This window comes from Dermochelys coriacea, chromosome 16 (genome assembly GCF_009764565.3).
Source record: "Dermochelys coriacea isolate rDerCor1 chromosome 16, rDerCor1.pri.v4, whole genome shotgun sequence".
NCBI lineage: Eukaryota > Metazoa > Chordata > Testudines > Dermochelyidae > Dermochelys > Dermochelys coriacea.
In genome coordinates this window covers 16,346,503-16,359,230 of record NC_050083.1, presented here as the reverse complement: position 1 = coordinate 16,359,230, position 12,728 = coordinate 16,346,503, and the positions used below count along the sequence as shown (strand labels likewise).

The 12,728-nt window shown below is 41.0% G+C and overlaps 1 protein-coding gene across 6 annotated transcripts in view; it reads left to right on the top strand.

Moving 5' to 3' along the window:
* AK8 (adenylate kinase 8) overlaps positions 1-12,728 on the top strand; it is a 115,683-nt gene that overhangs the window by 68,227 nt on the left and 34,728 nt on the right. For all 6 annotated transcript variants that reach the window (XR_005289220.2, XM_043498806.1, XM_038374971.2 and 3 more), the window contains one exon: positions 1,019-1,160. Coding sequence is in view for 5 of the 6 variants with exons in the window: in XM_043498806.1 (XP_043354741.1) it covers positions 1,019-1,160 (142 nt within the window). In the remaining variant the exon portion in view is untranslated. The remainder of the gene's footprint in view (positions 1-1,018; positions 1,161-12,728) is intronic.

Here is a 12,728-nt window from a genome sequence, read left to right as displayed (position 1 = left end):
CTGTGCAAATACAAGAGGAGGCACTGTCTCTGCTTTTTAAAAATTGTTTTAGATGTTTGTAATGACTCCTAGTAGGTCTTTCTGATCATGCTCCCTAACCACTTTCATGGGGCTAGTTGAGTATTTGCTTCTAAACCTAGTACATCAGATCAGCCCTTGGAAGTTTGGCAATAGTCCTTGTTCAGTCCACTAATTTAATTCTTCAATAAATCAGTAGGAATAAACAATGATTATGGAGTATCTTGATTGAAGTAGTTTAGATTATGAAGGCTATAGTGAAAACTGAGCCATCCCTCCATTCTCCTCTATCCTATAAAATTAAAACAAAGGTTTACTTGGTTCTAAATAGCAGTTTTGAAACAGATCAGAGCCTTGTAAACAGAAACAGCAACAGAGGAGCTAGAACTCTGTCTGCAAGCTGAGGAAGCCAATACTGCAACAGTTTACAATTGTTTCACATTTGGAAATTTATCTCTCGGTCAAAGACTAGAAAATAATAATTATTTTTACAGGAAAGCTTAAGGCCAGAATATACACAAGGCACTGCTGGAGAGGAGCCACTATGAACTGCTATGTTAAATGTGTTCAAATACCGTTTTTTGTTGTTTGTTTTTTACAAAGTAGGTATTTAATCCAATTTACATCATTGCCTATGTAGGTCTTATGTAGTTATGTCACACAGTAGAGAGTTAAAATATGGATAATCTAGATATACATAGATAACTGTTTATGAGAAAAATTACTCTGTATGCTTATGTAGGTAGTATTTATTATTTATATTGTGATTGTCCTAAAGGCTTCAACAAGTTTGAAGCCCCATTGTGGCACTGTACATACACAGTAAATGATAGTCCCTACTCAAAAAGCTTACAGCTTTCAAACATTAATAACTTTTTTGTATCCAAGTTCACTTCATAGCTAACAAGAAGCATTCTGCTGTCTGCTTAGTGCTGAGATTTGACAAACAAAATAAGCAGTGGTTTTTGTTTGTTTGTTTGTTTTTTCACATCCTTTCCAGTCCCAGACAACATCATTTTGAAGTTACTGACAGATCGTCTCAACCGATTAGACTGCATGACTGATGGTTGGGTGCTACATGGTTTCCCAAGAGATTTAGATCAGGCAGAACAGATGGTAAAAGCAGGAATTATTCCAAACAGGTAAGACTTTAAAAAATGTTTTTAATAACAATATGTATTATTCTTGTTTGTTTGTTTTTCTTACCTACTTTTCAAATCTGAGAGATTAAAAAGGTCTTATTCTCGTAGAAGCATTTGATTCCTTTTATCCATTTTTTCTTGTCTCATTGAAGAGTCAGTTTTTGTATGGGTAAACACTCCTTTTTTTTTTTTATCCACTTTTTTTGATTGAGCCAGGAGTCCAAGGGAGGGATTTTCAAAAGAACTCAGTGTTGGCCTCACTCAGGTCCCACTGAAGTCAATAGCAGTTTTACCATTGATTTCAGTGGGAGCAGAGTTAGGTCAATGAAAATCCCATCCTGCAAGTTTAGAGAAGACTTATACTTAGAACTAGGTGCATCATTATTACTCTGAGAACTTTAAACCACAGAGTCTGGCTGTTTATGCTAGTTATAACAGACTAGCAGACTCCAGGACCTTGTACAGGAATGAGGACTCCCCTTTTGAATCATCCCAATGACAGGTGCTTGAACCCCGCATAAAGATGCAGGATAAATACTGTGGAGTCATAGTGACAGATGAATGTTGTTAACTCTAGCCAGAGATATAAAAAGGGTTTAGAGCTTCTCTGTTAGAGAGAGAGAGAGGCTAGAACAGAGATGTCCTGCAGGGAAAACTTAGGGACAGCCAAACTTGGGGAGCAAGTTGAGGTTGAGATTTGTTTTGTGGTGGTTTATCATTAAAGCCAGACCCCAAGAAGGGGTAAAATTTGGACTATATGCAGTGCATATATTTTGTTAGAGCTGGGTGTAAATTACAGCTGCTTACATCTGTGTATGTGTGATCTCCTAGAATTATATTGGTATGGCTGGGACCTCACTATGAGATCAGTGTCTTTTTGTTTTATGTGGAATAATGAAAGACAATGTGATGTTTGTATTTGATTTTAGCTTATTAAAAGAATGTTCAGGAATGTAGCATAAGGGACATGAGTTCTTGGGGCAGAAACTACTCAAATATCATAAAAGAACTGTAATAACCTTTTGAGAAAATAATCTATGGCACACTCTCTGGGGTAGGAGAGAGGGTGGGAGTCTGTTATAGCTCTCAGCTAGAGTTCCTGGCTGTTTAGCTCAAGTTGTTAAGATTCCTGCTTTCACCTCACGAGGTCCCTGGTTCCAGTACTTGGGTGTTGACCAAGATGGTGGCCATCACAAAAGCACATGTTAGAAATTCTTAGCTCCTAGACTTCCAGAGCTAACCTTGAAAAAGGAAATTCACATGCAAAAATGTTTAACACAACACTAAACTGGCAAAATCTCTCCTTCCCCCAGCTGTTTTTCCATGTGGCTGCTATCCAAGGCTACAGTGGAAGGGGGTGAAAGGGTAGGATTGAGTTGGGAGAGGAGGTATTGCGGATGTGGCAAGGAAAGAGAAGGGAGTGTGTTGTTTTCATATAAAGTCTTTGGTATAGAAAAACTATTGAAAACAAATATTTTTAAAAGAGAAACCAGTTTCCTGATGACTTGAGATAAAGAGGAGAAGATGCTTAAACCTGTGTCAGATTAGGTTAAATAATAGCATTTCCTGGAAGGTGCATTCATAAACAAAAAAAATTAAGGGACTGAGTCTGTATACATGACCATAAGTAAGGCTACAATTTAGTCATGAGTATTTTTAGTAAAAGTCATGGACAGGTCATGGGCAATAAACAAAAATTCACGGGCCGTGACCTGTCCATGGCTTGTACTATATACCCCTGACTAAATCTTAGCTGGCGGGTGGGGCATGGTGTTACTGCTCTTGGGGGCTGGGGGAGGGGGATCCCTGCTCTGGGGCAGGGGCTGGTGGCCAGCGTCACCAACTGCTGGGGGCCAACGAGCAGCGGCTGCTCCGGCTGACCCTGGGGCCACCCACCCGCCAGTGCTCCCGTCGCCCCCAAGACTGTTACTCAGATGGACCCCGGGGTCCAACTGCACAGGCCACTGCTTGTGTGGTCCCCAGGACCAGCTGCCCCGGGGCTGTCCCATGCCGCTGCTCTGGCCATCCCCCAGAATGCTGCCTCGGGGCCACTCCAGCAGCACCTGGCTGCGGAGCCATTCCAACAGCGGCTGCTGGGGCTGTCCCCGGAGCCACCTGGGCCAGCTGTTTGGGCGGCCCTGGAGTCAGCCACACTGGCTGCTGCAGAAGTCACGGAGGTAGCGGAAAGTCACGGAGTCCATGACTTCCACAATCTCTGTGACAGACACAGAGCCCTACTCATAAATAGGTGTATGCATGTGAATATTCCCATTGAATTCACTGTGCATGTTTGCAGAATCAGGGCCTAATAATGCACATAACAGTAGCTGGTGTATAAAGGCTTCGATGTGAAAATTCCACTCTGATCCGTGCACTCAATTCCCATCGGCTTTAATAGAAGCTGTATGTATGTATTTCAGTACAGACTTTGGCCCTTTACTGTTTTACACAGGGGTTGAAGTAAGGGACGAAAACAGATATCATGCTAACCTGATTGATTCTGGAGTTGATTTTTTTCCATGAAACTGAAGTACCAGGTATATACAGAAAGAAAGGAGAGAGATTATAAACAAAGGACATATAGCAACACGGAATAGAAGGGCTGTAATTTAGTTTCTCTTGTGATGCTAGTTATAAAACACTATCTGTGGTGGTGGTGTTTTTGACATCAGTAGAAAATCCTGATAGAATTATAGCCTTGAAATCAATCTGGGAATAGAATGCAGAAATCTATAAATCAGACACAAAACAACCTACAAAGTCTCATTTTAGGAGGGCTCTGTAGATGAAATTAAATTAAAATAAATTTACATATATATCAAGTTTATTATTAAAATCTAGTCACATCAGTAAACAAAATTATTTGTGAAAGGGTACGTTACTCTGTATTTTGAACTCAAAGTAGACCTCTTTGGCTGATCAGAAAACAGAGTTATTGTCTGGTTGTCAAGTCATAAATCTGTTCCTTAGAGCTAATAAATGGTTAGTGTTCAAATACTATGTTTTATCAGACTCCCACCTCATAAACCTAGTGCACATAATACTAAATTATACACCATTGAGCGGGATCAGTCTCCTGACTCCTCCGTCTTATGGAAAGAGAAACAAACCTAGTAATTGATGGAAAAAAAGAAAGAAAATAAAGTTATTTGAAAACAAACAAAATGGGCTATAAAGTTTGTTAAAATGTAATAATAAAAAAAGGGCATACAGCATCAGCCACTGCATCCAAAGAACTGCCCTAGAACAAGGAGGAAAATAATTCATTTTCACATTGCCAATCTAAGGTATTAGATTTTTTTTTTTAAATTAGTATTTGCCATAGAGCAAAACTAGCCTGCAGACTGGTGTAGGGATACCTATATTCTATCAGACAGAAATGTCCTCCTGTAGCACCAGTCTTTCTGTACTCTGAGAACACATGTGTTGCCTTCTGCATTCCTCCTTATGATGCAGTTATAGCTTAAGTGGACAGGATTCTAATCGTGTTGAACTGTGGCAGCCTTTAGGGCAAATAAGAAGCTGAATCTATTAGTGGTCTCTCAGCCTCCTAGTAAAGGAAGACTGTTAACCCCTTAGCGTCTGCAGTAAATGAGAGTCCAAATATAGTTACAGGTTAGCATCAGATGCTCAGGATTGCTAGTGTTAAGGGTTCAGTGTAGTCCTTTATCAAAGCAGGTGCAAATGTCAGTTCTAGCTCTTGTTCTTTTATTACTAGAGCTAAAATAGAAAGTAGATTGTACAACTCTGGATTTTTCTAAGATACAGTAAAACCTCTATAAAAATATGCTGTTCCACCCTCCATATACAAGTATGGACTCGGTCTTAGGGGGCAAATTGTTCTCCAAACAATCTAGAGAAAACTACAGGCCAAATGAAAATATCAAGTTTGGATTTTCTACAAAAGTACACAATGAGTAAAACAGAGCTACAGCTCTTTGCCAAACTTACAGCTGAAATAAAGTTAACCAGCAACAACGTAGGCTATTATTATTATACATCTACTGTTATTAACTTCAGCTCCCAACTGGTGCACAACTCATCTCAGTCAATTCTAAATATAATGACAATGATCACAGTCACATCAACTGAGTGTATGAGAGCACATTTGTCTATAAACTGACTGTATTTTTCTGTGCTTGCTAAGGAATAGAACTTCCCATTTCACTGAAGATGCACTGAAAAATTGCTTTGGTCATGAATATCATATATTGATTCAGTGTATATGGATTCAAAAAAAAAGTAGCATAAGACCCTTTAGCTCAAGGCCCAATAAGCCTGTTTTATATGCCTGTTATCAATACCTCTTTCCCAACCCCTCAAAACTGGTAAAACAACCCCTCTTTTTGTTACCTTATTGTTATTGATCATACTGTAAATACTGAGCTGGTAAGTCAAAACCCCTGTATTCTACCATTCATAACTTTCCTAATAATTCATTTTTAGACTATATCTTTCCATGTGTGGACTCAATCCAAAATTGTCTGTTTTTATTTATTTAAGTTTGAGTATAATCCATAACCCATTTGATTTATTTGAGCAAGAGGAAGCAAATTTTCTGTATTAAACACCACACTATTTTTATGCCCGGATAACTAAAATATGACTCCTGCTATAGTTCCTATTGGCATGTTAGCATCCTTCATTAAAGACATGGCTTCCATTTCATTTCTGCTATGGGCTCTGTAGGAAGCATGCAGGCCAAGCCAGGTGTAGGGATGCTCTAAATCATGCATCTCCTAGCTTCCCTGGCCATACCCAGCTCCCTAGTCTGGGCTGCTCACTTTTTGTGAGCTCTAGCTCTTTGCAAGTCCCTGAGAGAAAGGAAGTTGTGACCACCTTGTGCCACTGCAGCCTCCCTCTAGTGGTCTTTCTACCACTGGTGGTCCTGTGGTCTGATTTATGTTGGCAGTTTGTTAAAGAGCCTGAGAATGTGTGTGCCTTGATACAGTCTCTCTCTCTCTAATGCGTCCACCACCATGATCATTTGATTCAACATACAACCCCTTTCTCTAGCATTCTCTACCTTCTCCCTAGTTATATGATTTGGTATCTTGGGAAGGAAGAAAGCTCAATCAGGTTGTCCTGTCTGTCATATCCAGAGCATTCAAGAGATAATCTGGATCTTCTAGGGAACCTGAAGAAGACCATCAAAAACTTAACCTAAAAGCACAGTATTGGATTCACATCTTTAAAATGCTGTAATCATAAGGCGTGTACAAGGAGTAAACAAACCTGTCCTAATAGATCAGCAACATTAGTGCACAAGAGTTGGTTATCATCTTTCAGACATGTTTGTTTTAAAAAGTTATCAGAGACCCACATATTCTTGTAAAAAAATTATTTAACTATACAGTACTGTCTACTCACAGGCAGCAAAAGCACAAACAGCCTTTTGTGTTGACCATAGTAGCCTTTGTCAAGGGACAGTTCCTCAGGAGTTCAAGTTGCTGGAGTTAATTACTATTATTTATAGAAGTGTCCATAAAGGGCGTCTAGAAAACAGACAAACTGGCAGGTGGTTGAAGAGGTCTGAGTACAGAGGCAAGCTGCTGTTCTCACAGATATTGGCCAGGAGCATGATGGAGGCCCCCTCATGGTGAATATGGGGCGTTGCTATGTTACTAAGTATTGGCAGCCATGGCAACACAGTTGCATGTAAAGTCCCAGTAATGCTGTGCATAGCTTTAAGTTCTGCATCGACCAGGCTCCTGTGAGATGAGTGACACCAGACAGGAGCACAGTACTCTGCTGCTGAATAGAAGAGGGCAGGGGCTGATATTCTAAGCATCCAGGTTGAGCCAGCCAGTTTTCTGAGAAAATTGTTCTGAGTGCTAACTTTGGCTGCTGTCTTCTTAAAGTGGTTGCGGTACAGCAAAGACCTATCCAATGTCATGCTGAGGTAACCCGGGTTTGGGTTGTGCTGCAAGTGTTGGCTGTTTAAGAAAATATTTAACGCGTGGCTTGCGCTTACATTATGCAGATGAAATATGCTAGAAACCCTCTTGGAAAAGTTAGCTGCAGGTGCCATCAACTACAATAGTCTGCCATGAGCTTCATCTCATCATTCAGGACCTTGTCAATTTCTGAGAAGGACTGTGCTTGATAGCTGCAGATGTTGTTGGCATAGGTAAACTTGCGCGAGAGTGTTTCTGGCAAGTTGTTGATATACACATTGAACAGTATTGGTGAAAGAACTGAACCTTGCGGAAGACTGCTAATCTGACACTTCCAGGAACTGCAACGGTCACCCATGTTTACTCTGAACTGCCAGTTTTGGAGGAAGAGCTCTGCTACTTCAACCACCCAACACGGTGTAACTCCAGAGAGTTTACACAGAAAACTTCTGTGCCAAGCCATGTCATAAGCAGCAGTCAAATCCGGGAAGATGGCTTCTGTCTTTAGATTTTGTTGAAAACTGTTTTCGATAAAGGTGGTCAAGGCCAAGACTTGATCACGGGTGCTATGTCCTTTTCTGAACCCTGCCTGCTCAACCTGCAAGACATCATCCAACTCCGGAGTGATTTGTAGGAGGTTTAATTGGTCAAACTCCTTAAAACACACTTACAGAAGGATGTTGAGCGGTAACTCACCATGTTGTGGGGGGTCCTTGCCCGGCTTGAGAATGGTAATAATCTTTGCTTGACACCAAGTGTGTGGTAGCTTCTTTTCATTAATGACCCATATATAGAAATTAGTGAGCCACTGTGACACCGTTGGTCCAAGGTGCTTAAGGAATTCCAGCAAGATGTTATCATACACTGCTGCTGTGCCTGGTTTGATGGAGTTAAGAGCCTTATCTAACTCAATGACTGTGAATGCTTCTGGTTGACTTCTGCCCACATTCTGATGTTGAAGATGACCCCATTTGACATATACTTTGTGTATAAATCGCTTTTCCAGAGGAACCTTTGCAACCTGCAGTAGATGACTTGCAACCTCATTGGGTTTAACCAGTGGGTGATTTTGGCCTGGAGGTCATTGGGCAGCACCCAGCCAGCCAATCAGGTTCCAGCACTTCCGGCTAGAATAAGTGAAGTCAAGCTTTGCCAGAAATTCCTTCCACCGAGTGCACCTGGCAGTGTCCAGAGATTCAGTCAGATGGTCTGCAATGTCTGGTTTGCCAGATAATTCAAATTTCTTGAGCAAGGCTTGGTAACTGGCACTCAGGCAGGGAGTGTAAATTGATCGACAGCCCCGTGGTATGACTGAAAATGCAGCTTTGTAAATGGCTCCTTGAAAGTGGCAGTAGGCTTCATCAACTGGGATACAATGCGACAGAATGGTAACCACACTATGTTCCAAAGCATTGGAAAACTTTTCCCAGAATGCCTTACAAAAATTCCGCTGATGCTTGATTGAATGATGGGTAGCTGGAGCCCAACATGGATGAGTGACGGTCTATGTTGGCTGTGAGGGAAGTTATCAACTACTATATGACTCACTAGTTGTGGATGGCCAACTAGTGAACTAACCCAACAAAGATCAGGTGAGTACTCTTTTGAGACAAATATGCCAAGTTGTTTTGCATCGTGAATCAACACAAAGTTGTTGTTAATCGCCCAGTCCTTGAACCGTTCACTGTCATCATCCAAATCCACATACTCCCACTCAGAGTGATGACTGTTGAAATCTCCAATGAAGATTGCTGGATGATCAAGTGTTGTGAGGTCCCAGTGCAAAGTTGATGACTTATATATGTTCGTAATCCAAAAGCTGCCTGGATTACATGATAAAAATTGGAGGAAGAGCATGGAATAGCATCAGATACGTTGGAAAGCACGTATGTTGCGTGGCCATGTTTAACATCTGAGAAATGTGAAATGATGTCAAAGCCATCAATACCATAATGTTCTGCTACACTGATAGCTGATAAATGACCTTTATGGTCACTTATGCCACCACAGGATATGACGGTGGAATCTGCTTGGCATAACAAGTGCTCTGCAACAACAGTCATTAATCACTATCTTGTCACCAACCCAACCATCTGCCTACCAGGTTTTGACCTGTCAAGGCACCTGTGGTTATCTCTGAATCAGTTTCAGTTTCAAACAGGACAGGGAAATTTTGTGGCCAATCTCTTCAAATGGGTTTTTTTTAATGACCCGTGATGTAGATCTGGTCAATTTAAGACTATGTTGCATATCCTTGATGGGTGCCAGCTGACTTCAACAGCAGGCTCCTGGCTTTTTACCTGGCTGATGATGATGCTATCAAATGGCTGGGAACACTGCGCATACACAGAGAGAGAGATTTATATTGTTGTTATATTTATCTGAATTGAAGATCAGAGCCCCATTGTACTACACAAGTAACAAAGCTGACAGTCCCAGTCCCTGCCCCAGAAAGCACACAATGCAGATGTCAGATAGAACACAACAGGTGGACAAAATAGACACATGAAGTGGGTGAGTTAGGAGGAGGAGCTAATTCTAAAATGAATAGAGGTTTATGGTATACTTCACCAAATTTCCAGTTGTCAGATCCCAAAGTTTCTTTACCAATGCAGAAAATACTTTAAAGATGACTCTAGAGAGTATATTTTGGAGATCATATTGCTTCTTAATCGGACTTCAAAAGGATGTGGCTGTATCTCCAATTATGGACACAAGAACAAATGGATATAAACTGGCCACCAGGAAGTTTAGACTTGAAATTAGATGAAGGTTTCTAACCATCAGAGGAGAGAAGTTTTGGAATAGCCTTCCAAGGGAAGCAGTGAGGGCAAAAGATCTATCTGGCTTTAAGATTAAACTCGATAAGTTTATGGAGGAGATGGTATGATGGGATAATGTGATTATGGTAATTAATTGATCTTTAAATATTCATGGTAAATAGGCCTAATGGCCTGTGATGGGATATTAGATGGGTGGGATCTGAATTACCCAGGAAAGAATTTTCTGTAGTATCTGGCTGGTGAATCTTGCCCATATGCTCAGGGTTTAGCTGATCGCCATATTTGGGGTCGGGAAGGAATTTTCCTCCAGGGCAGATTGGAAGAGGCCCTGGAGGTTTTTCACCTTCCTCTGTAGCCTGGGGCACGGGTCACTTGATGGAGGATTCTCTGCTCCTTGAAGTTTTAAACCACGATTTGAGGACTTCAATAGCTCAGACATAGGTGAGGTTTTTTGCAGGAGTGGGTGGGTGAGATTCTGTGGTCTGCGTTGCGCAAGAGGTCAGACTAGATGATCAGAATGGTCCCTTCTGACCTTACTATCTATGAATCTATCTAATATATTTAAATTTCTTTTTCATCTGATTAATAATAGCCTGTATGCCAATAACTTAGAACAAGGATAATGTTGTTTTTATTTCCTAAAACAGAATCTGGGAATATATTAAGAACAAAAGGAAAAAATTAGAATGCAAAAAATGGATTTTTTTTTATCATTTGGTCTTTACATGGAGCTTTCATATTTCTGCAGCTGATCCCAATGTGGATTAGGGATAATAAACAGCCTATTAATGGAGGCCTGAACTAGGAAATGGAGTTTGAATCAGCAGCAAAATTCAATGGCTGGCGAAGGTTAATAACTCCATTACTACCAGCTTTATTTTTTAGCCGTTTGAAGAACTAGGTGTTAGCCTTATCTTACTCCTCGTTAATTGAGCTAATAGAATCCCTGTGACCCTACCATGCTGCCATTATCTGAGAGTTTACCAGACATGGACTAGAATACTTATCACTGAATATGTATTTCCACAGATGCCTTTTCTTTATCAGAAGAAATATTTTTGTTAAAGATCAGAACTTCAAATTCTTTTTTTTTCAACATTTCCTTGCTATTCTCTGTAATTGACATAGATATGGAAAAGAAGGTAAATGACTTAATATCTTGCTTTGTTAATGAGGAAAAAGGTAAGTCCCAAAATTAGTTGTATCGAGAATCCATATGATGACTGAATTATTCTGGCATGAAAAGTGTTACAAGGGCATTTAAAACTTGGGTCAAATTTAAATGCTGGATTATATGTATTTACAATAGGCATGCATTTTAACTGATGATATACAAAAATCTGTGATGAATGACGGAGAGGTAAATGTTATAACTTCTCTTCTGATTTGCTCCTCATTTTCACAAGAAAAACACAGAGAAAAAAAATAAAAAGTTTGGTGATGAAGACATTTAAACCAATATAATAATCTTCACCAACATCAGGAATACAGAGAGAGGGATTGTAAGCAGGCACCTTCCCCAAACTACGTTTATAATCACAGGCAACATAGTATACAAAGTCCAAACGTATCACTTTACTTGACTTTGGTTTTATCAGTAAAGAAAACAACAATAAGAATGATAAAGATCAGCATAAGCCTTTTCCCCAAGTTTGGCTGCTTCCTGGGTTTCGCACTCAGCACTACTCAGCCCACACACTAGGTCCTCTTCTCCTAGAAATCTGCTTCCTTCTCCTTTATATCTGTGTTAAAGATTGAGGCATCTTTCTCACTGAGTCAGCAGACCCCACGTAATTCTTTTTCAGCAAGATCAACAGCTGCTAACTGCATGTGATATTTCAAGCAAACACTGCCAGCCTGTTATATATGTAACATATTTATATATAACTCTATACATTGCTGTCACATTCAAGAATTTCTTTCGATAAACAGACCACTTGCATTCACAGAGGCAGCTCAGTTGGATATTTTTTGGCACCAACTAATCCCCTATATTTAGGGCCCTACCAAATTCATGGGCAGTTGTGGTCAATTTCACAGTCATAGGATTTTAAAAATAATAAATTTCATGATTTCAGATATTTAAATCTGAAATTTCATGGTGTTGTAACTATAGGCGTCCTGACCCAAAAGGGAATAGTGGGGGCGTCGTAAGGTTATTGTAGGGGGGTCATGATCTTACCACCCGTACTTCTGTGCTGCTCCTGGCAGCGGTGCTGCTTTCAGAGCTGGGTGGCTGGAGAGTGGCAGCTGCTGGCTGGGAGTCCAGCTCTGAAGGCAGCGCTGCAATCAGCAGCAGCGCAGAAGTAAGGATGGTATGGTATGGTATTGCTACCCTTACTTCTGTGCTGGTGCCTTCAGAGCTGGGCCCTTGGCCAGCAGCCACCACTCTGGCCGCCCATTGCCACCCTTACTTCTGCACTGCTGCTGGTACTGCTGCCTTCAGAACTGGATGCCTGGCCAGCAGCTGCTGCTTTCCAGCCATCCAAGTCTGAAGGCAGTGCAGAAATAAGGGTGGCAATACCATGACTCCCCTATAATAACCTTGCAACCCCCCCCCAGCAACCCTCTTTTGGGTTGGGACCCCCCAGTTTGAGAAATGCTGGTCTTCCCTGTGAAATCTGTACAGTATAAGGTAAAAATACACAGAAGACCAGATTTCAGGGTGGAGACCAGATTTCATGATCCGTGACGTGTTTTTCATAACCGTGAATTTGGTAGGGCTCTACCTGTATTTAATGCAGAGAACAGCACCCAAACCCCTTAACTGGCAGAAGTCGCTCCTTGCCCAGAGAGATGTGAATTTCTGTGGCCTGGATGGCAGAGGGTAATCTTTTTTTCCACCCCTCATTTCACCTGGAGACTTGGGCACCTTAGCGGGAGACAAC